Source organism: Salvelinus fontinalis, chromosome 29 (assembly GCF_029448725.1).
Source record: "Salvelinus fontinalis isolate EN_2023a chromosome 29, ASM2944872v1, whole genome shotgun sequence".
Lineage (NCBI taxonomy): Eukaryota > Metazoa > Chordata > Actinopteri > Salmoniformes > Salmonidae > Salvelinus > Salvelinus fontinalis.
This window is the reverse complement of record NC_074693.1, coordinates 34,393,829-34,419,528: the sequence shown is the minus strand read 5'-3', so window position 1 is coordinate 34,419,528 and position 25,700 is coordinate 34,393,829. Positions and strand designations below refer to the sequence as shown.

General features: G+C 43.1%; 1 protein-coding gene across 9 annotated transcripts in view; it reads right to left on the bottom strand.

The window, feature by feature from the left end:
• The window catches only part of LOC129827891 (transcription factor COE3-like), a 93,434-nt gene extending 75,123 nt beyond the window's left edge, over positions 1 to 18,311 (bottom strand). For 4 of the 9 annotated variants that reach the window (XM_055889157.1, XM_055889159.1, XM_055889160.1 and 1 more), the window contains exons 1-5: positions 17,578 to 18,309; positions 7,059 to 7,215; positions 4,308 to 4,371; positions 3,048 to 3,103; positions 1,140 to 1,213 (exon numbers count right to left, since the gene is read on the bottom strand). In XM_055889157.1, the coding sequence (XP_055745132.1) occupies positions 1,140 to 1,213; positions 3,048 to 3,103; positions 4,308 to 4,371; positions 7,059 to 7,215; positions 17,578 to 17,711 (485 nt within the window). In that variant the 5' untranslated portion in view covers positions 17,712 to 18,309. Of the gene's footprint in view, positions 1 to 1,139; positions 1,214 to 3,047; positions 3,104 to 4,307; positions 4,372 to 7,058; positions 7,216 to 17,577 lie in introns of all 9 variants that reach the window. The other 5 variants (XM_055889155.1, XM_055889158.1, XM_055889161.1 and 2 more) reach the window with 3 other exon arrangements.
• Between the last annotated feature and the right edge of the window lie 7,389 nt (positions 18,312 to 25,700).

The window sequence follows — 25,700 nt, the reverse complement described above, 5'->3', positions numbered from 1 at the left end:
GGGATCTCCAAGGAGGAGACAATGGGTCCGTCACTCAAAGAAGTCCCCACATTTTCAGTATCGACCATTTTTCAACTAAATGTTGAAAAGTTGAATGTTCCTCCATGCACTGTTTGAAATTGGCTTTGAAACATGAAACAAGATGCATGAGATAACCAGGAGACAACCCTCAGATATGGTTTCCCCAGCTAGTTCATAAAATGAGTGCGATAATGACTTAGACCCTGATTCAATCAAAATAACAGACGGAGGGTTTCCATGGTGAGGCAAATCAGCATTCTTCAAGCACTGTGTTTAAACACTTAGCTGAATTATTGATTCAGCTAATCAACAATTGCCTTCTCACAGGTAAATGCTCTCTATTGTCTTGCCCTCAGAAATGTCCAGATCAAGGTTTTGCTTGAATAGCAGTTGATGCATATGCAATTGGGTTCCAACAGGGATGACTGAGTCAGTGGAAAAGGCAAAGGGCTGTGTCGACCCCAACCCCCTCCCTCCCTCCCTCCCTTACTCTTTTTACTCCTCCAACCAGCTGAGGCCTCTCGTGGGCCAAGGCGTGAAACTCCTCAACCCCCAGTGTCCAAGGCAGTACACAAACACACTTCCTGTATTGCATAATTAACACTCACTCCTACCAGGCCCTAACCAACGCCCTACAGACTTGCGCCCAGCCAACCTCCATAAAAACACACACAAACACATAAAGCCCCCATCAACATGGGCCTTCATCCGGCAGACACACAGTGGGTAGATAATGACTCAGCATGGTATTCAATTCAACTATATTCATTTAATGAGAGCAACCCTGTAGGGCTGTATAGAGAGGACTATATAGCACGAAGAGGGATGGCCCACAGAGGAATAAGGATGCCTCTTCTTGCATTAAATTAACTGGTTTTGACCAATGGGACTTTAACCTTGAGCCTTGTGTTGATCCCTTAAAGGAAAAGTTCACCCCAACATCAATTTTTTGCCATCAAATGTCCTGGAGTCAATGGTATGTGTACATGTTGTGTAGATTCTTGTACATGCATCAGGAGAACTGCAGACCCCAATCCCAGATTAATTTAGATGGTGCCAATCATGCCCATTCATTTGATTTTGGGGTGAAATATCCCTTTAAATAGAGTGGCACTCACCTGCACATGATCTCGTGGGTGAGAAGGACACGGCACATCTCTGGGTTTTTGTCCTGGCCCTCGTAGAGGATCGCCTGAGGAGAAGGAAAGAGCAGCCGGTATTTATGTTTGTTTCGTCTTCTTTTGGGTCCCTGTACTTGAACTTGTGCTTTCCCTGTACGATATCCGATCATAGCCCTGTAAAGGTTGTGACTACATATAACTGGGAGGCTTTGTGCACGTGTTCGTTATCAGTGTCTGCTAAATATCTACAATGGAAGTAGATGACACATTATTGGCGTAAGCCCCGCTTGGTCTAACTTTCATATCATATTAACAGGGAGAGAAAGGAGGTTAGACTGAAGAGATGGTGGAGGGGGACGATGAGGGAGTAGCCCCCCCCCCATAGTGGAGAGCCACGTGGATCAGAGCGGCCCGGCCGGCCCTCCACCCCTCCCAGACAGATGGCGGTGCGAGCCCCAGTAAGAGAGAGAGACCACCCCCTGGGCATCCTTCACTGGAGCTGCCATGTCGGCCATGGATGACGGATGACCACTGAGAGGAGCTGTTCCCTCCTTCATTCTCTCTATACCTCCTGTGTCAGAGGGATGGAGGGAGGAAGAGAGGGAGGGAGTGCTCCATCCCACTCCAAATGACGTACCCCTACCTCGTCCACCTAGGTGGTCAGTTGCCCCACACACACATACGCACGCACACACACACACACCCCCAAGGGGACAATACTTTTAGGATAACGACCACTTCTGCATTATTGATTCCTCCCAGCCTCTATATTAAAATCTGCCAATTTCGCCAGAAGGGGTGGGGATTGCAACAGGGACCAGGGAAAGGGAGTGGGAGTGTGTGGGGGTAGGAGAGGAGGTGTGGGAGGGGGGGGGGGGTATCGGGTCGATATTTATACATCATCATTTCTGATTCAAGTAGCCGCTCCACCCCCTGGAGCTAGTCTGGGAGTTTTCATGGGGGTATATCATGGACGTACGTGAGTAATACCACCATGTCGAAAAAGGCAAAAAGGCAAAAAGGAGAGTCAAGATTCGGCTTTTTTGAGGATGATAAGACAGACTGAAGGGGGATATCAAACAGATATATTTTCCTACACATCCACTCTTGAAGGAAGATTATTTGTATTCCTATTGTGTGCAACATACCGCCTTCCAGGTAAATGCATTATATACAGTAATACGTTTGAATTTGCCAATAGGAGTGTCTGAGAATGGGCTCCTAACAGCCAATCAATAGACCTAGGCCCCCCTCTGGCTGCTAGATGGCTGCCTTTCTGCGGGTGGACACACTACAGTATGCAAAGTCTGCATGTCTGTCTGTCCAAGTCTAGGCAGGAGGGAGGGATTTGAGTGGCACACCCGAGGTAGAAAGCTCCTTGTGTTGTTGTCAGAATTATTGTCTCCGGCGCGCCGTCGCTGCAGCACATTAAGGGCTATTGATTGGTTTCCGTGGCTGGCGCTTTGTCGAGGACCTGGTTGCCGCATCGATCTGTGACAGCCTGACATGGCGACACAGGGAGGGCCTGGTAGGCTGGGAATAAGGAGGGCCTGGTGGGCTGGGGATAGGATGGGAGGGTGGGCGTGTGGGAAGGAGTGTACAGTACAGCACAGTGTATGGTGGAGCCAGGTTGCCGTCTTCTAGCCTGACTGGTCAAGACTAGTTATTTGCCACTGGGGTACTGTAAATTGATAGCACTTTAGCTCAGCGGGTAAAATGACTGAAGGGTGTCTGTGTTCATGGGTTCAAATCCCAGGTGGGATAGGTTGACTCATGTTACATTATGTACAAAATGGGTGGTGGGTTGCAGTATGATACGCAGTGGAACACTGCTACTGGAAACAATGTTCACACTTCACTGGTCACCTGTTAAACGGCTGGGATCAGAGTAAGGAGAAAGCTCACCTGTTTGGTCATGGAGTCTATTAACCGTACAAACAGATCTTGTTCTGTCCTGATGCCTGCAACACAACACAAATATGTATCAGATATCCTGCAATTACACTGCAATAACACATGACACCAATTTGGATTATTGAAATGTTACGATCCATTGACAGAACAACAAGTTTCATGTCATCTTCCTCTGTAAATAATTTGCATAGAAGTAGGCGTGTGGTTTAGCCAAATGAAATGTCTCGAGCAACAACAGTCTAAACATCAGCCGAAAATGCAAATTCACTTCTTTCACGGAAAGAGAAACATAAACGACGAATTTCTAATAACATCTTCTCACTGAATTCTGTTTATTTGTGTCCCCATAGTGTCTTTATGTTTTCTGTAGTGCTTGTCATGTAGACCAAGCTTTTCTAACCCCCCTCAGCAAAAACAAACAAGCCTGTGCTCTCTAGCTTTTACTATTTATGATTTCCCGGCTGCAACTGCCGAGTTCCCCTCGCTCCCGCTGCCTTTTTGGAATTCTCATTCACAGACAAATTAAATAGCAATCATTATTGCTTATCTTTTATTAGCTTTGCAACGGAGCGTAAATACGGCATAAACACAACAGGGGGTAGGTAGTCAAAAAGGACCATGGGAAACGAGACCATTTTCTATTTCTTGCCTGTAATTGCATCAGGCTTTGGTGTTCTCTCACCATTTCTTTGTCCTTTTTCAAAAAATGTCATTTTTAGATTACTTGTGAATTGTACTGTACCCCACCCACAGTCTTCTGTTTCTTCTCGGGATGTGGTCTCAAAACAAAATCCATGGCAACAGGAATCTAAGCTGTGTGCTTTAAAATGACCACAGATCAGTGATCAGTGCTCAAATTTCAAGTTCTTTTCCCCAATGACCAAAACAGACTTTAGGATTTGGTGGTCGTCAAATATAATTCCAGATGTGATGAGGATTACCGTTTATATTTATGCTGTCTTTTTTTATTTAATGTCCTAGCCTAGCAGTTAGAGCGTTGGGCCAGTAATCAAAAGGTAGCTGTTTCGAATCCCTGAGCCGACTAGGTGGAAAATCTGCTGATGTGCCCTTGATCAAGGCACTTAACCCTAATTGCTCCTGTAAGTCGCTTTGGATAAGATCGTCTCCTAAATGACTAAAATGTCAATGCAAAATGTTTTTCCTGAAAGTGCTAAAGCTAATCTTTCCACAAAGAGTAGCAAGAAGAGAGAGAACGCTGCAATATGTTTGGAGGGATTATCGTGGTCTTACCGTTACTGTAAAGAAGCTGTAGCCTGTAATGGATGCCGTTGTTGGTCTTCTCTCCATTGTACTCCTGAAAGAGTCAAATTCAAACACAGAAAATTATCAAGGTGGCTCTCAGCTTCCGAGGTGACACCCAAAATCAAAGGCAACATCAGCCCATTTAGTCCCCTGCTGTGATGTTGTCATAAAGGGTCTTGTACGTAATCCAATATCTCACAACAAAATGAACTACCTGGGGGAAAAAAAAGAACTAGACCATCCTAGTCTCAATCTACTCTATCGCTGACATTCTCCGAAGAGACCACCATCCCGGTCCTAATCCAAGCAGATGTTGGGCCACAAATCGAAATCTTAAACCCAACTCTGGTGCCACAGGGAATACCCAGACTAATACGGCATCCACTGCATCCAATTAGAGATCATCTGAAGAGGACACATAAATCCCATAAGAGGTCAGGGGACCAACCAGCATTATTACTGGTTATCCGCTGTTATAACACTGTTATTACCTTGTGGTTTCATTTGAGGTCGAATTAACTTGCAATCAGAAAGCTGTTAGTTAAGGTATATCACACTGCCACAATAACAGGTACATCTAATAATGGTATGCAACTGAAAACATATCAATTAAAGTGAACATTTGTAATATATACTAGATTTGTATAGGAAGACAGTTCTGGGAAAGTTAGTTCTAGGGGTTCATGTTTTTAAAAACAAATCTCTTTTCAAATAAACTCTGAGGATAATCCACACCGTTCTCTGATTGAGTTATATTTATGAAGTTGATAAGCCCTTGCTATTTTTGAGTATTTGTCCAGGCCCAAAATCCCACCGCAGGTCCATGATGATATACAACATGGAATCTCCATCTTTCCTCCAACTCCCGTCGCTGACACGCACATAACAAACCAGCTGCCTTACTGTTGCATCGTCTAGCCAGGAATAAATCAAACAGCAAGAACAAAAGGACAAACCCAGGTAAGAACTGAAGCAACCGGGTTACTACAGCTATACAGAGATGTAGTAAAAGAGAGGAGACATTATCTCTAGTCTAAGTGACAGTGCCCAGTTAGTGTTGGTCGCCACGGTCACCGATGACCTCAGCTCCCAGGTGGGCCAAGTCGCTCTCACTGATCTCGTGTCACCTCTTCAACGGGCGGGCACCGGGAGAGAGGCCACATCCGCTCCTCTCTCCCTGTCTCTTTCTCCTTCCCTCCCTCACAATCTCTCTCTCTCTCCTTCCCCCTCCGCCGTGCGGTGCCAAGCGTGCCGTGGAGTCTTGGCAGGGGCCCAGGGGCAGGCTGGAGGTCAAGGCAGAGGGGAACGGGCAGGGAGGACGGGAGGAGCGGCCGTGCCAGCTGGCCGCTGTCCCTCCTGACCGTGGGCGGAGCTGTTCTCTGTAACCTTTTACTGAGAACAACCCCCTGGCAGCATGGCAGAATGGCCCATGCGGCAGGTAGAGAAGTGGGTTACCATTACCACTGAGAGCACAGGTACTGCTGAACAAATACCAGAGGCAGAGAGAGACAGAGAGAGAGAGCCTCATAGACTGGTCAACTATATAACAGAGGTTGTAGATGGCACATGAATGTACAATAAATGACATTAACAACTACTGCTTAAAATGAATACAAAGGCTTTTCATAAGCATGTCTGATCAAATCATCATTTTGCTCTCCTATCTTGTATTCTTTTTTATTTATTTAACTAGGCAAGTCAGTAAAGAACAAATTGTTATTTACAATGACAAACTACCGGGGAACAGTGGGTTAACTGCCTTGTTCAGGGGGAAAATGACCGATTTTTACCTTGTCAGCTTGGGGATTCAATCCAGCAACCTTTCGGTTACTGGCCCAACGCTCTAACCACTAGGCTACCTACCACCCTGAAATAATACAAATGAATACAAATGAATGAATACAAATTAGATTTTTTTTAAATAGATACCTTCACGTAACCTCTTATCAAAATGACTTAAATAAAAATAGATTAGTTGAGTTTAATGTCTGATTTAAAGCTGAATCAAAACTGCTTCATTCAAGAGTTCCTGCTTTCTGCTCATCACTGCCCCCCAACAGGTTCTTTGTAAACTGTGAGTGCTTCTATATCTGAATGGTTTCTATCCACAAACAGCTCTCAGGATTACAATCTTTCAGTAACTGTAAGAAATATCAAAAGCTTAATGTACTTTCTGAAATCAAATACTTTGAATTAGTATTGAATTACAACAGATACTTACAATATGTCAAATCTGTTAATTAAATGAAAACATGATCTTTATTTATGAGGTGGACATAATCAATATATAATTTACATAAAGCATATTATCTTCAAATAAATGTGTACAATTCTGTTAATGAAATTCAAATCAAATCAATATAATTACATTAGTGTATATAAAATAGAATATAATTCTGCTACAGAATGTAGAGATATAGAATGAATCAAAATCTAATTCACTAAAGAAATGCATTACATTGCATTGCAGTATACTGTATATAATAAATCAACAACCAATATAGAGGAAGAAATATTGCTCTTAACTTGACATCAAGAAAACTGTGAGGGTATCCACAGTTTCTGTGCTAGACATTCCATATTTCAAAGCATCACTGCGCTATAGCACTGAACGAAGCAGAAGGAATGACGTCCCACAAACACTGGCCCCAGCGTCAACGCCACCCTTTTATCCCCAATGCCAGCTATACCTGGGCACACATGCCCTCCTCCCCATTCCCCTTTGTGTGTTGGTCTTACTTTGTCTTTCTCCACAAAGTCTATGTAAGAGGTTCTCTCGATCTCCACGGGCTGGCCCTGTCGGTCGTACAGCGCCAACACAAAGTGGAAGAAGTTGGATTTGCGTAGGTTCGAGGGGGGCTGTTTTTCATAGTGAGCCCGGGCCAGACCTACACCGCTATAGATAGGAGAAAGAGAGAGAGAGGGACAGGGGGAGAGCAAATGGGGTAGAGAGAGAAGGATGAAATTTGGTTAGTACCGTGTAGCCAAGGAGCACCGGGCCAATTCAAAACACAGCAGGCGCTATTCAATCACAAGCTGTTTCTGCAGGTAAAACAACATGTTGTTTACTGTGTGAAACTAAAATAAAGTTTTCCAATAATTGAAGTATGACGCCTCGCAAAGAAGATACCCTGGAGCAGTTGGGATTGAATAGGGCCTGGAGTCCTGATAAGTATTAGTATGCAGTTCTTGGTTTCATTTAAGAAACATACGTTTCAAAATGTGTTCATTGTTCTGACAAAAATGGATGTTAGTCAGGTCAATTACTACTATCAGCACCAACTGCAAAACAACCCAAACGGTAATCTTTCAAAACCTAAGTTAAAAACACAAACACAAATAATGAAAAGAAGGAGAGAAAAGTGGAGACGTGAGAGTGAGAGAGAGAGAGAGAGAGTGATAAATGAAATACACTTGGCCCTCTCTTCACGTTCCCTGTGTGTGCCACGCGTTCCTTTGTGTTATTTGTCTCCTCGACCACCTCAACAATGTGAATTTGGCTGGGTAGCAAGGACTCCAGAAGGCAGCGTCTGCCTCGGTTCGTGCCAAGCGCTGTGGGGTACCATTCGGCTTGGCAACCGCGCCACTCCAGTTTTCCCTGACCTGTCAGTCAAACTCTGCCCTGCATCCCCTGGGCCCGGAGAATAAAAGACCTCCACACACTCGGCGTGCGCCATATGCGCACACACACACACACTCGGCCCTTTTCGCCATTGATTTAGAGACGGAGGATGTCTGCTAACACACCACGCACACACTGCTAACCAGGGTTGGAGTTCATTTAGATTAAAAGTGAAGTTTTGAAGTGAATGCCAATTCAAAAGGTGACATGGTGTGGAATAGATGACAAATTAGAATTGAAAAGGTTTCAAAGCTTTGGAAAGGAATTAATATAGAAGGTTTTTAACCATTTGAACTTAATTCAATTGATTTTGGAGAAAGAGGAAATGATATCTAGAAGAAGCTGAATGGGTGACGTTACACACACTGATTCTTGACCTGTCACTAATAAATGGCAGATTGTGGTGAACGTTGATAACCCCTTGCAACAACAACAAAAAATGAAGTTGAGACTACATAAGAGAAACATACAAAAGAAACTAAATGGAAATGAACATAAACATATGTAAAAAGAAAATGGTGCAGAATCATGTCTTCAGGTGAAGAAAATAGACGGCAGATTGCAGTGTCAGAATGATTTGGACTGATTGACTTTACATGTACCTTGTGGTCTGGAAGACTGTGCATAACTTCTCTAGGCCGTGGACAGAGAGCAATTGTTTTTGTAAGATATCTCATGCATCTCTGCTTATCTCATAGCTTCAATATAAACCGATTTCTAGATCCAAGAATCGATTCCTCATTCAGGAAAATGTTCAAGGATGCATGAGCATAATTGCTTTTTAAAAACGCAGACAGATCTAAATATATAAACAAACGCTTGCAGGCAGCTATAGGAGCTCTATTGTTCAATCAATGAAACATCTAAATATCAGAATGCTTTGGTATCAATCTCTGTTCAACTTGGTTGCTGATATCTCATTTATCTACACTAACAAAACAAACAACCATGATCAATACGAGATTCCAAGTGTAATGGACGTCACGCTGCTCGCTTAGCAATTACCACTTCCTCCTGATTCGGCTCACGTCGAGGCTCGAACGCAGGATCTCTGCTTTGCTAGCATGGGTGACCGCCCGCCCAACGCATCTTACAAGTCAGTGCCACGTGAAAAGCTAGCTACACCTCAGGCTGAGGAGTAAGATTCACACATCTCCATGTGCCACACAATCGCAAAGCAGTTCATGTCGAAATATTTATTCACGTAATGCATTTTTCTTGGAGGGCGGAGCAAGTGTTTTTGGAAAGTTGCCTGGTTGCTTTCTCTCTGCGCTCATGGGTATAGTCCGCAGGCGCTAGATTAATACAGGTGTGACCTTTCTGCACCCCATTACCAATGCTTACTGCCTCATTTGTAACCCAGTTGTTGAAAGCGAATTCCTGGACTCAGTTCTGAAGACACAAAGACAAAAAGGTTGCACATGGGAGAATGGCGTTGTACATCGGGGGGAGATATGAGAGAAAGAGAGTTAGGGCCTATCTGACGTCATGGTTTCAGTGCTACTAAATATTAAGTGTGGGATTGATAGGGGATTTTTCCTATCTACCAAACCCTCATTAAAAATCCCATGAAGTTGCTGGATGTTTTGCTGAACACAAACATTAGGTGCCCGTACTACTGCCATGGCCTACATAGAAATCATCTGGGGGAAAAACTCAAAATTATACTTAACTACCTAACAATTAATAAAACAAGACTCGAGTGAGAAACAGCCCTCACTATCATATCACTTCCCACCTCCAATTACATGTATAAACCCCCCTTCAACACCATTACCCCAATTATGAAGCTACGCCAGAACATCGGGGATACATTGAGACCTCCAGCCACGGCGGCAGTGCCAGAGCCAGTCTCAGCACATCCAGATCTCTCTGCACTCTATCGACACAGAAAGCTTGTTAGCGTTATTATTTCAATTATGCTAATTGCAGCCACATCCACTTATGACTGGGTGCGGCAGCCTGTAGCGCACTGCCTTAGCACTCAGTATAATAAAAACAGTATCGATGGCACACAGGTTTCTACTACACAGGCTGTGTAAATCAGAGGGCAACAGACCGACAACAAATAGCGCTAACAGATCTTCTGACGGAGCTCCACCCTACATGCGCGTTGACACTTCATCCCCACTGTAAACGCTGAAGGAAGAGATCACGTGTGAAGCAGCAACTGTCATCCAGTCACATCTCAACACAATCAGCTGACACCAAAATCCCATGTCCATTCTGTGTCTGATGTCAACGCTCCGATAGGGATGGTATGTTTACTGAACTAGTCGTTTTAATATGGTCTGGTGCAATTGATCTAAAGTCAATTAGAGAATTTAACAAGATTTTGAGTTGTGGTTTTAACGACAAAAAAGAAAAGACAAAAAAAAAGAGATTCTACATCATTTGAATTCATTTTTAGGTTCAGCTATCCGCCATGCAGCATTAGGATGGTCGTCAAAGTGTACATTCTTCGGCAGTATCGGCTTAATGCAATGCAGCAAATTCAAATTATGATAAATGAAAAAGGTAACCCCGGGCTAAAGTCCTCACTGCTGGAGGGCCTGCACACTTCAGGGAAATAGATATTAAGCACTGAGACTTCTGCTCCGAAATGATCTACTAATGAACATGCAGCAGAAGGGTTCTCCTTCTATAATGGACACTGTTGACTGTACTCTGTGTGTGTGTGTGTGTGTGTGTGTGTGTGTGTGTGTGTGTGTGTGTGTGTGTGTGTGTGTGTGTGTGTGTGTGTGTGTGTGTGTGTGTGTGTGTGTGTGTGTGTGTGTGTGTGCGCACGTACGTACGTACGTGTATAAAATATATTGTTCTACATATAGCTGTGAAATAGTACCCATGAGCAGCTGGTAAATCTTCCAGATTGTGGCTTTAAGGGAGCGATCAGTGGTTGCCCTCCCCACTGCCCCCACTCTCCCCTGGGTAGAGAGCATCCCCTGTGCCACCAGAGTGGGCACAGTGGACACGGCCCGCACCCCTCCAGCATTAATCAGCTGGGTGATGGGGTGTGACCGACCTACCGACCGAGCGGCGGAGTCTTTAACCAGCGCGGCCGGCTGCTTCCTGCAGGACAGCCTAATGAGCCATATACCATTGCCTTGTTTATACAAATGGGATGCAAGCAGAGTATTAACAATCTCCTCTCTCTGGCCTACTGCCACTGTGTTAATCTAATGAATAGTGGAACTGTAAATCACACAACCTCTGTGGTGGTTGTACGGCCACCCCTCTCTGGGTTGCAACTTGGTCTGTCCCTGGAGAGGACAGTAGGTGACAAAGATATAGAACTAACACAGAGAAGACGTTGAGTATAAAACCAAGGACGAAACCAAAGGAGATAGTAAAAGGGAGGGGGGGTATCAGAATAAAACAGCATGGAAAACCAATGTAAGGAACATTGACCTATCTAAATTCAGACTTACACTAATTGCACCAGCAAATGTTGGGGGGGTGGGGGATCACATGAAATATATGCAAATGTGTGTGTGTGTGTGTGTGTGTGTGTGTGTGTGTGTGTGTGTGTGTGTGTGTGTGTGTGTGTGTGTGTGTGTGTGTGTGTGTGTGTGTGTGTATGCGCATAAGGAAGAGTGTAATTTATGCAGCCGATACACAATTACTCTGGCATACATTTGCCCAGTCAGGGCCGCTCCCTCCCTAGTGCTTGTTTGGTTAGCTCTTATTAGCCGTGTAATATGAGCTAATGAGTGGAAGCCTGGAACACGGCAGGAGGACAGCCCTCGCCTGTGTGTGTGTTTTGAAACACTATACCCTCGGTAGGCAGGATGGGTAGTCTCGGATGCTTTCAGTCTGGAGTTATGTCTGATGAAACCTATCACCCTTAGACATCTCTCCTCTCCCCTCTCACATAGGACCAACCATTTAGTATTACCCACATATTGCAAGGTTGTTACGCTGCTACGACAAGGCTTTGACTTAAGAAATACAAAACAAAAACACCATCACAGTGGAAAATAAATCCCGTATACGGTCTACTCTATCTGCCCCAATGAGCTATCCCATCGCTAAAGCAATAAGCTGCCTCGTAGTTGAACATCTGTCAGTCTTTGAGCAATCAGGTTTCAGGAATCTCATTATGCCGTTTCAGAATTCAAAAACTCCAGTGAATGATTTGGCCAGTCAGTGACCAATCAAACATCACACTCGTACAAGCGCAATTGAAAAAAACGTCAGTGCCACTCTGCATTGATAACATCTGAACAGAGTTCAGTCATCAGAAGAGAGATGTTGCGACTACATTGACGTGTGAGAAGCGTCAATTACTTCACAAGGAAACGGATATTGAAAAGAAAAATCACAGTTTGACATTGTTTCTACACCTCACTTCAGAAGAGCGATACAGAAGCCCCTCTACCCATCCTACTCTCTTCCTACTCATGCTGTATCAGAAAAGTAGTACTTTCTATTGAAATAGAATGGCATGAGCATCTCTTCAAAGAATACGAAATACTACTTGTAGAGTGGATTCGAAAAGTACTGCCCTACAAAACCGCACAAACAAGTCTACAGCTAACACCCACACAGATATGCTTGTGGATCCTCGGCACAACTTGTTTTTTTACACTTACGACACGCTCACACATGGAACACTGCTCACTGTGTACTAATTGGTACACACTCATACTGTGCAAACACTCACGCTCATGTTTTGCACGCTGTCAGAAATACTGCTACCTTTTCCTCTAACTGTAAGAAGAGCATGATCATAGGGTAAAAATCCCTTTCGTCCAATTGTTTGGCAATTGCAGCAAGGCAACTACACCACTTTTGGCCAATGGGGTAATGTTTCTCTGAGCTGGCTGGGTAAATAAAAAAAAACGACACACACGATTAGGGTTCACAAATGAAAATCAAACACCAACAGTTTTCTCAACTAGAACTGCTGCCTCTCTCACAAAAGCATTGCACAGTGCACACACGTGGAACAAGTTGTGCAACAGCGATAATGGATACAGACAGCGTGTTGAGTTCAAACGGAAAAGCAAATCAAAACATGTGGGCAAACACTTACTAAACATCAACTAAAGGTAAAATAGTGCTCTATCCATCATTGCACGACAACTTTTACAGTATATCAAGACCTAAGCCATAAGTTACTTCATTTGGCATGTACTGTAGCACGCACCAAATACTCTATAAAAATCGGTGCATTCTCATCAGCAAAAATGCATAATATATCTTCACCTTGTGTTTTTCACTGTTTGGTGTCAGCTATTTCCTCAGGTTGTAACAGTGTTTTCTACTCGACTTTCTCCCTGTCCGGTGTTTACTACAGGTTGAGCCGTGGCGCACCTGCCCCTAGACTGAAACTCAAAGCAGCACCCTGGTCCTCGCAACACACATACCTCTGCACACTTAATGAGTGGGCCACAGCTGAAACCATTAGTTGGTCACCTGCACACTTCTAATGGGGGTCATAAAGATGGTGGCCTCGCTCTAGCCAACTAATTGTTTGCACGTTTAGGGGCAGCTGGCGAGAAACACTTGTTTCTGTTGCGGGATCCAATGAACTGGTGGCTGAGATTTAGCAGTGAGACGAAGAGCAGGCTATATATATTTACGCGAGTCGCCATGTTGTCACCACCGTGCGACGTGTTAGATAGAATGTACAGGAACACGCTGTAACAGGGTGAATGCACTGTGAGGGCCTTGTTTGAACTATCTGACACTATTCCACAAGGCTCAGTAAAATGTAGCTGAATTGAATAGGGGGAAGGAGGGGAGAAATGCTCACTTCACGATAACTATTTTGCTCTCTAACAAATAAGAAATAAGAGGTCAGACATATTCATTGACCTCGGGGATTGTGAATGATGATAGGTTACAGTGAAATGAACCTTGGACAAAAATCTCTCCCAAGACGACATGTGGTGATGTGAAATATGAGTGAGTGCCACACCGCACAAATATGTCTGTCTGTACAAATGGGTTTCTCCGTCCCATATGCCTGAGGCCAATAGGGAGTATTGTCTCCATATTTTGAGTCCAGTGACTGGCGATGATTGAGGCAGTGACGGATTGGGCTCTGGATATAGAATCCTGGGCTATCAGTCTCATCGGTTGCTGCCAGTGAACACGGAACACTCAGTCTTCTGCTAAGCTTGGGAACTTGCACTTTATTAAGTCGCCGCCCGCCCCCCCCCTTCCTCCTCCTAGCAGACAAAGACAGGGGCAACATAATTCACTTTGCTCGATTTTACAGTGGCAACTGGGGAGGGTCAAGTTAAATCTGTTCTTTAGTTGTGCAGACCACTCAGTCACACACACATACCCCTCCTCTCCATGCCTCAGTGGAATGGCTGTTTTTGGGGTTAGGATCGGGAAAGGCAGTTATGGTGGGCATAAGCTATGGGAGTGTCTCTGAAAGCGATCCAGACCAATGCTTTGCACATTTAAATCAGCAATGACCATTTCTTAATGAAACACTTTACTATCCATAACAGATCTATCCACAACCACATTCTAGTGCTGAACAAAACTAACTCAAAGTCACCAGTTCCGTTTTTATTAACACTATTAACACAAGCAAAGTACACTAGGGTTCCAGAATCCAAAGAAGGCCAGAGGCTCTAGAGTACTTTTCCCTTACCCCATAACAAGCAACTTCATCTACACGCACAAATGCAACTCTTTTCTGCAATGTGACTTGACATATAGAAACTCACTGTTTGGGCATTGCCCCTCAAAAGGAGTTTTGGTGAATGTACTTTTTTTTTAATCAAACTTTTTGTGGCATGGTATAAGTTGGGTATGGGTAACTCACATGACATTTTTGGTAAGATTTCATCTCTCAAAGCGTCAAACGTCAAACCTGAATTTCCTCTATAGGAGTGTCATTTTTGCGGCTAGTCTACACATTAGCTACTTGTCCATGAGAGTTAAACATTTAAATCAACAATATACCTTGCAAAATGACACAGACACAATGCACTGCACTCCACAAAAGTCAAACACACAAAAAAAGGACATGCCTGATGAGCTATGCATAATCTTTTTATGCACTGGGAGGGAGAATTATCTGACAACCTGTTATAAAAAGAAATTACAAAATATAATCAAATCCTATAGCAAATGGCCTCAGATATTGATTTTTGGAAACAATTCAAATAGTATAATAAATAACGAATGTACTGTCACTAATAAATGCCACTTGTCTTATTTTTGCAAAATCTTAATCTAGATAAGTGTACATTTTACATTTTCAATATTTCACATAATATAAAGTGATGCACTTTAACAATATATAATATCACCCACCGTATAGCCTATATATGTTCAGCCAAATTGAAGTGTAGCTACCAATGCAAAGTAATGCAACTGTCAACCAGTACTGATCAATAACTTGTATACTGCCGACCACTCAACGCATATCAGTTCTATGAATTCTCTTTGTGTTACAGAGGATAAATGTGTGACACGTGGGTTTAATCAATGCGAAATTCAACTGCATGTCAGTTAAATGTAGCATTAAAGGAAGCATCATTCAGTGAACACCAAATATTAAAACTGACATTTACAGTTATGCAGGTGCTGCTGCGGGTCGATTTCCCCCCCAAAAAGATATCATTGCATTGTGATGAAGGGAAAATTGTGAACACATGAAAGTAAGTTTGTGGACTTAAAAATGGATTGACACCGTAAGAAAAACAGTGTAGCCTACAACGTGTCGTCGACGCGCTCACCCGTGAGCGGACATGTCAATTGACCCGCTTATCGGACTTGAACTCCCGGGTGGATGTCTGTGTGTGCGACAGAATGACAACTAACACAGAATAAACGTATCTTATCCTAGTTCATTATAACGTACTGCTGTTGTCTAACATGACACCACCACTCGCGGCCTCTTGAAGAGCTGAGGGTCACTTACACGATAGGCCTATACTCTGAGCATATATGATATAGTCTCATTTTAAATGCTCAAAATGCGCTGAAAAACGAATAGAATATTGAACATGCAAGATGGTAAAGGTGGGCTACAGTAGGCTTGCTCTTGTTAACCTTTTTGGCTGTTTATTTTTTTAGTTCAGACAACGGGATGTGTCAAACTGACGGCAATGTGCACCGGGCACCATAACAAATTGTTGATGCCGCAAACTGACGTAAATATTGACCTAAACTCAGGAGCAACGGTTTTAGTTGTTTACATTTTAATAGTAAATATAAATAATAAACATAGGATTTCATATAATCTGCGATACCCTAATTCAAGGGACAGGGGAGGTTTGTCGTGACTATTTTCCGTGATGACAACTTTGGATGGTTAAAGATGTTCGCGCAGAAACGTTAAAACCAAAAAGTAATTTGTCGGTAGGCCTATATATAATTATTATCAGATTTTAAAGAAAGCATAGGCATTTAACTGGTCTAGATTATTTCAGGTCAGCAGAAGTCATGTATTTAAACATTTGAGTGAAACCAATCAATTTATGCCAATACACTCACATCATCAATATTTTCAATACGAATACCTACCCTATTATTTTTTTATATTGTACAAACCGTGTTTTATTTGTTTTAGACCCAAACATCAGCATAAATCAATACTTTTATCAATTTGAATTGATTTATGAAAATATTACATTTTATTAATTAAGCCCTTCTAATTCATTATGACTTCAAAACAGCTTAAAAGTTACACTTGTAGGTAGGCTTAAATAATACAAAGGATATGTTCTCCTTGTGTGGCATAGTGGACCTGTTAACACGCTGTCAATCTTCACATCAATAATTTACAATAGCGCAAGCATGTCCATAAAATCGAGTTGCCCACAGCTGGATACACAGCTATTTCGTATAGCCTAAATGAGTAATATTCGATTGAATGTGTCTTGGTATAGTTTAAAATTATAGAAAAGCAATGATACTCATATGAATTCAATATGATGGGCCAACACAAATCTCATAGTTTAATGGATGCAACTTCACGCCTAGATCACATATAGTCATAGGCCTACATATGAGAGTTATGTTAGGCTGTAAGTATGGACTGGCACTTGTTCAACACAAAGTCCAATATAAATAATGTTGGGGTTTATTTAGGCTATGTGTAAGGGCTTCCTGAACCAATCAACGTATGCACAGATGCAAACTCTTCGAGGTGATATTATTGTTTAGCCTCCACTTCTGTGGAACGGTGTTTGGTTTACATTAGGCCACTCATGCGAGAGATATGATGACGTTTTATTAGATGGAAGGTGCATATTGTAAAGTTGAGTTATTTTCTTATCAGCGTCAAGAGTTTTCAATAACAGCAAATTGCTTGGAGCTCATTCGGGCATATCATGTGAAAGCCCATCGTGCTCAATACCTTCCACTCACCACGCTTTGTGATGCTAGGCTGTTTACACATGCTACATGTTTACAAGTATTGGGGCACTAAATCTAGAGTTATTTTGCAAATCAATGCAGGATACAGTAGCCTACTTAAAATGCCAACCGTTAACGTCTTTACAGATGCTTTTCTATCCGGAACGCAGTAAGCCTATACGTTTAGCGTTCCTGTGAGCGGTTCTCGTATAGGCTACGGGTGTATACTGTCGGGCAATCTGCAGTGATCTGTCAGCATCCTGTCCAGCGATTATCATATGTGCGTCTAGTTGATGTTTAACCTACCTTTGTGCTGCTGTGTTCGCGTCCAATATCCCCGCGCTCTGCATCCAAGAGCGGACCGGTGTCATGCCACTCGTGAGCGGTTCCTCTTTCATGGTCAAGGCTCCCCGCGGGAGGCTGTCCTGGATGGAGAACATGAAAGTAACCTTCTGGGAACTCTCTCTTAACCAAATCACAAGGCCACCTGGATTAACGACGAGCAACTGAAAAGGGAAGAATCTTCCCCAAAGTGCAACAAGGGGGAAAGCGATAGCGGTCCTTATCCAAAGACGAGCGTCGTATCCCTTTGGGTTTTCCGCTTTATTTTAAATTCCAACCCCAGTTCAGTTCGCTCAAGCTTAACCGGTCTCAAGTTAAAAGAGGGTGGAGAGAGGGTGAGCGCTAGAACAGTTAAGCATCTCGAAGGAGAAGAATCAGCCGGGATCTAGGATACCTTTTCGTTGTGAGTAAAGAGAGGGGAGATGCCGAAGTTGATCAGAAGAAGGCGAACATACGCGCACGGGATTGTGAAATGAAAAGTGGGATAAAACGAGCGACTGCTTCAAAAAGGAGTAAAATGAAATGATTACCAAACAAGAGGGAGGGACGGACCATGGAAGGCTTGCTCTCCCAGGGGAAAAGGGGGATTGGGTAGCAAGAAATCTCATTCCCTCCCTCCCCGTCTCTTTATGCTTCCTCTGTCCCAGCGGAGCGCACCTTCTCTCGGGTTCGGAGGCTCTAGTGCTCTCGAGGGGGACAAGCATGGATTTGACAAGGGCGGAGACTAGTCCTTATATGGAAAAATCATTTCAACGTCGATGGCATTTCTGTCTTCTCATTGGCTGAAGTCATCAATTACGTCATTTTTGGAATTCGCGGCAAAAGCTTTCCCGGTGTTTACCTGTACTACATTGCACGCTTTGCTGGGCTGTGCGCGTGGACACAAATATGCGTATTGCTTTACCAGATTAATCTGTCGATTTGCATGTTGACCTACTTTTTGAATTTGCTCATAAAGGCATAATGATGACCTCTCATTTGAAAGCATTGACACTGTCCTTTAAGTGCAGAATTACTGAGGAGCACGGACGTCTGTGATTGATATTCACTGTATTTTGTTGTGGCATTGGACTGTATAAAATCCATTATGTTTGTAAGGAGCAATACACTTCCACAACATGGTCATTGGACGTCATTTGTTTTAGAAAGACATACCCACGTGCGCGCACGAACACACACACAAACATGCGCACACATAGACACACTCCCTCATCATACACGCACGCACGCACGCACACAGTAAAATATATTTCACGATGATTGAACATTTGCTAATATCTCACGATGGGGAACAAAACAATTGTTGCCTTGTGTCTTTCTTGAGGGGTCCGTAGCGTGCAGGCATTTTCCCCAATCATGCTTCTCTTGGCATTGTTGAACGGTATTTGTGAACGCGTTCAATGAGATTTGACAGCGCGGTGTACTTGCAGTCCTTTGCGTCCAGCAATGGTAATACAATTGATCCCAACAGCCTAATAATAATAATATTAATCATAATAACGCTGTCTCATAGTTATTAATAACAAAAACTCTTAACAATGTAATTGTTTCAGGTAATTTGACAGATCAGTGAACGCAATAGCCTATGGCTACCACGACAACTCCAATTTCAGTAATAAGGAATCATCCAAAAGCAACCACAATTAAATATTTACACAACTTTAGCCTCTCTAACTTAGGAGGCCAACATGTCTTTCTCTACAAGTAGACCAAATTAATTCGATGATATTTAAAAATATCTCTAAATCGTTTGATAAATTACCATATGATGCTACTTTTAGAAGGAATAACCTGATCCATAATTTCTCACAACTAAACAGGCCTATCTCAGGGGTGTCAAACTAATTCCATGAAGGGTCTGCGGGTTTTTGTTTTTTCTTTCAATTAAGACATAGACAAACAGGTGAGGGGTGTACCTTACTAATTAGTGACCTTATGTCATCAATCAAGTACAAGGGCGGAGCGGAAAACCGCAGACACTCGGCCCTCCGTGGAATGAGTTTGACACATGTGGCCTGTCGCATGTCATATTACCGCAAGTCATATTACCGCAATACGGCCTAAAAAAATCTTCAATAAAGATAGGCTACCTTTTTCCTGTTACTTAAACGAACTGTTATAATTAATAATAATAATAAGAAGAATACAATTTATTTAACTTTATCATTATTTTGGTGGACTAGTATCAATTAAAAATAACCAAAACAATATTAAGTTAATGATTAGCCTATAGCCTAACAAAACGTTTGTTTAAACAGTTGGTGTAAAATAAATAACTATTGCATTTTTTCCCCCCTATGGCACTTCAAGGATAAAATTCTATGTTGCGACTAACTAATGTAAATGTCCAGTCTCAAGAGCAAGAATATGGGTAGAAAAAGGTTTTGCGACATTCATATTTCAATTGCCCTTTCTAGAGCGGTCAACAAGGCCGTCTACAAGGCTAGACCGGACAGTCAGGAGGCCACAAGACACGCAGAGACAATCCGCAACCCCGACCTTTGTGCGGTGGTCTACAGGTAACCATCGAACGCATAACCTTATGTATCAACAATAATAAGCAATGTCTTCTCAGCAGCTGGCTCTTGGTACACTTAATGCCATTTAGGTGACGCATGATTCCAATGGAAATGTTTATAGGCCTAGTGTAGGCTACTGTAAATTATGGTAAGGGAACTACATAGATTTCAGCACGTTTTTTGGAGTCAAATTTGTTCCAAATATTTCTGCATTCATACAAAACACTCAAATTGAGTGGCTTAATACTTGTGGTATTTATTGTAAAAGCTGATTGAGAACAAACAAACAGTATTTTTTCATAGAAAAATGATATCCATCCTATTTTTTGGTCATATGCTCAGGCTTTCTCTTTCAATGTTAGATTGACAGAGTATTTCACGGAAAATTCACTGATCACTGGTCTTGATTTTTCCGTTTGCAAGCGATTGCTGTCACCTAGTGGGCATGACTTGCAACATGCGTTATCAGGGGAAGATGGACTGGGGCATGAATCAAGGTATTATTGTCCTCTCTTTAGTGCATAAGCAAAAATGATCTACAAACATATAGCACTTGTACATATATTCACGATTTCAAAATTAAAACATCCTCAAAATGTTTCCTACAGCAACATATTCAAAAAGATTACATTTGAACTTGTAACAAACCCCATATTTTGCTCTTCCTTGTCTGAACCAGAATGGCCCATAAAGCAGGAGCCTATTCCATGAGAATACAATATTCTCAAATCCTCCACGAACACACCTACTTCAACTAATCAAGGGTGTGTTAGCGCTGGGTTAGAACAAAAAATGTGCTCCTCCTGGGGGACCCTGATTTAGGCACACTTCTTTAATCCATATACTCCCTCTCCCAGAAACCCAGCACAGCACCCCTATACAGCACAGCACCCCCTATACAGCACAGCACCCCTATACAACACAGCACCCCCTATACAGCACAGCACCCCTACCCAGCACAGCACCCCTATACAGCACAGCACCCCCTATACAGCACAGCACCCCCTATACAACACAGCACCCCCTATACAGCACAGCACCCCTATACAGCACAGCACCCCTATACAGCACAGCACCCCTATACAGCACAGCACCCCCTATACAGCACAGCACCCCCTATACAACACAACACCCCCTATACAGCACAGCACCCCTATACAGCACAGCACCCCTACACAGCACAGCACCCCCTATACAACACAGCACCCCCTATACAACACAGCACCCTTATACAGCACAGCACCCCTTTTACAACACAGCACCCCCTATACAGCACAGCACCCCCTATACAACACAGCACCCCCTATACAACACAGCACCCCCTATACAACACAGCACCCCCTATACAGCACAGCACCCCCTATACAGCACAGCACCCCTATACAACACAGCACCCCCTATACAGCACAGCACCCCCTATACAGCACAGCACCCCCTATACAGCACAGAACCCCCTATACAGCACAGCACCCCCTATACAGCACAGCACCCCCTATACAGCACAGCACCCCTATACAACACAGCACCCCCTATACAGCACAGCACCCCCTATACAGCACAGCACCCCCTATACAGCACAGCACCCCCTATACAGCACAGCACCCCCTATACAACACAGCACCCCCTATACAGCACAGCACCCCTATACAGCACAGCACCCCCTATACAGCATAGCACCCCCAGCACCCCCGATACAGCACCCCTATACAGCACAGCACCCCCTATACAGCACAGCACACCCTATTCAGCAGAGCACACCCTATACAGCATAGCACACCCTATTCAGCAGAGCACACCCTATACAGCAGAGCACACCCTATTCAGCAGAGCACACCCTATACAGCAGAGCACACCCTATTCAGCACAGCACCCCCTATACAGCACAGCACCCCCTATACAGCAGAGCACACCCTATACAGCACAGCACCCCCTATACAGCAGAGCACCCCCTATACAGCAGAGCACCCCCTATACAGCACAGCACTCCCAGCACCCCCGATACAGCACCCATATACAGCACAGCACCCCCTATACAGCACAGCACCCCCTATACAGCAGAGCACACCCTATACAGCACAGCACCCCCTATACAGCAGAGCACACCCTATTCAGCAGAGCACCCCCTATACAGCACAGCACCCCCTATACAGCAGAGCACCCCCTATACAGCACAGCACCCCCTATACAGCAGAGCACACCCTATACAGCACAGCACCCCCTATACAGCAGAGCACCCCCTATACAGCAGAGCACCCCCTATACAGCACAGCACCCCCTATACAGCAGAGCACACCCTATACAGCACAGCACCCCCTATACAGCAGAGCACCCCCTATACATTGCACGGTCACAACCCTAATTAAAATTACGTCTGCTTAACCCTTAAACACCTCCACACCAGGGGTGCAAGACCTATCATTCCTGCACTCTGAAGTCTAACTGACATAGTCCTGGCTCATCAAACCAGTCATATGGATGGCCAGAGAGGAAGGAGACTGCAGGTTTGTTACAAGAAATATTGGTTTACTTTGTGATGTCACTAGAAAAATCTGAGAGCTTAAAGTAGGTTTCTGCAGCAAAAAGGTTTGGGACCACTTACTTAGAGGTTTAGTTTTCTTTAAACATCCATTACAAACGTCAGTTAACTTTAGCCACCGCTAGCTAAAAATCAATGGAAGTGATTGGGGCATGTGAGCATTTTTAGAAAAATAATGTTCAAATCACCTGACATCAACTCTATATTTGGTTTGATGATGCTTAAAGGTGATTTGGCCATAAAAAGAAACAACAAGAACATGCTCACATGCCTCCATCACTTGATTTTTAGCTAGCGGTGGCTAAAGTTAGCTGACGTTTGTAATGGCTGTTTAAAGAGAGTTTAATGTATTACAGTTTCTGCTAGTCCATAGACTACTTCCAGGGGAATAAAACGTCTAACACTAAGTTGTAAAATAGTAAATTACTCATTTAGCATATAAAAAGGTACAGACCGCCACCTAGTGGCCAGAGAAAGAAACAACTTCTTGTTGTGAATCATAAGCAATGAATGAAGTTGCAGTCAGAAAAGCCTCAACTACTCGGGGCATGGACTACGAGGTGTCGAAATTATTCCACAGGGATCATGGCCCATGTTGACACCAATACTTCCCACAGTTGTGTCAAGTTGGCTGGATGTCCTTTGGGTGGTGGACCATTCTTGATACACACAGGAAAATTTGAGTGTGAAAAACCCAGCAGTGTTGCAGTTCTTGACGCACTCAAACCGGTGCATCTGGCACCTACTACTAAACCCCGTTCAAAGGCACTTCAATCTTTTGTTTTGCCCATTCACCGTCTGAATGGCACACATACTCAATCCATGTCTTAAGGAAAGAAAATCCTTCTTTGACCCGTCTCCTCCCATTCATCTACACTGATTGAAGTGGATTTAACAAGTGACATCAATAAAGGATCGTAGCTTTCACCTGGATTCACCTGGTCAGTCGATGTCATGGAAAGAGGTGTTCGGAATGTTTTGCACACTCATATAATATATATATATATATACACCACCGTTCAAAGGTTTGGGGTCAAATGTGCTTGTTTTTGAAAGACAGCACATTTTTTGTCCAATAAAATAACATCAAATTGATCAGAAATACAGTGTAGACATTGTTAATGTTGCAAATAACTATTGTAGCTGGAAACTGCAGATTCTTTTTTAAATCTTTGAAATTGTTGCGTGTTGCGTTTATATTTTTGTTCAGTATATATTGTTTTTTTGTGGTGTGGTTTTCACATAAGCCCTTTGAGCTTCCAACCACACCTGCACAACGTTTAATTTGTTTTAATTTGTTTTTTAATCTGTATTGTTGTCTATCACTTGTTTTCTTTGGTGCAAATCACAAAAATACATACAAATAAGCCTCATAGATACAGTTGAAGTCTGAAGTTTACATACACTTAGGTTGGAGTCATTAAAACTCGTTTTTCAACCACTCCACAAATTTCTTGTTAACAAACTAAAGTTTTGGCAAGTCGGTTAGGACATCTACTTTGTGCATGACACAAGTCATTTTTCCAACAATTGTTTACAGACAGATTATTTCACTTATAATTCACTGTATCACAATTCCAGTGGGTCAGAAGTTTACATATACCAAGTTTACTGTGCCTTTAAACAGCTTGGAAAATTCCAGAAAATTATGTCATGGCTTTAGAAGCTTCTGATAGGCTAATTGACATATTTTGAGTCAATTGGAGGTGTACCTGGGGATGTATTTCAAGGCCTACCTTCAAACGCAGTACCTCTTTGCTTGAGATCATGGAAAAATCAAAAGAAATCAGCCATGACCTCAGAAAAAAAATGTAGACCTTCACAAGTCTGGTTCAAGTCTGGTTCATCCTTTCCAAACGCCTGAAGGTACCATGTTCATCTGTACAAACAATAGTACGCAAGTATGAACACCATGGGACCACGCAGCCATCACACCGATAAGGAAGGAGACGCGTTCTGTCTCCTAGAGATGAACGTACTTTGGTGCGAAAAGTGCAAATCAATCCCAGAACAACAGCAAAGGACCTTGTGAAGATGCTGGAGAAAACAGGTACAAAGGTATCTATATCCACAGTAAAACAAGTCCTATATCGACATAACCTGAAAGGCTGCTCAGCAAGGAAGAAGCCACTGCTCCAAAACTGGTATTTAAAAAAGCCAGACTACGGTTGGCAACTGCACATGGGGACAAAAATCGTACTTTTTGGAGAAATGTCCTCTGGTCTGATGAAACAGAAATATTTGGCCATAATGACCATCGTTATGTTGCACGTGGGTGGCAGCATCATGTTGTGGTGGGTGCTTTGCTGCAGGAGGGGCTGGTGCACGTCACAAAATAGATGGCATCATGAGGCAGGAAAATTCTGTGGATATATTGAAGCAACATCTCAAGACATCAGTAAGGAAGTTCAAGTTTGGTCGCAAATGGCTCTTTCAAATGGACAATGACCGCAGACATATTTCCAAAGTTGTGGCAAAATGGCTAAAGGACAACAAAGTAAAGGTATTGGAGTGGCCATCACAAAGCCCTGACCTCAATCCTATTGAACATTTGTGGGCAGAACTGAAATAGCATGTGCGAGCAAGGAGGCCTACAAACCTGACTCAGTTACACTAGCTCTGTCAGGAGGAATGGACCAAAATTCACTCAACTTATTGTGGGAAGCTTGTGGAAGGCTACCCAAACGTTTAACCCAAGGTAAACAATTTAAAGGCAATGCTACCAAATACTAATTGAGCGTATGTAAACTTCTGACCCGCTGGGAATGTGATGAAAGAAAGAAAATCTGAAATAAATCGTTCTCTCTACTATTATTCTGACATTTCACATTCTTAAAATAAAGTGGTTATCCTAACTGACCTAAGACAGGGGATTTTTACTAGGAATTGTGAAAAACTGAGTTTAAATGTATTTGGCTAACTGTATTTGGCGTACATTAACGTCGTAAATAGACAAGACATTGAGTTTCTTAAACGAAGGTGCAGATGGAGCCAGGTAATTAAGAGGAGGTGGCTAGTCTTCCAAATGTATT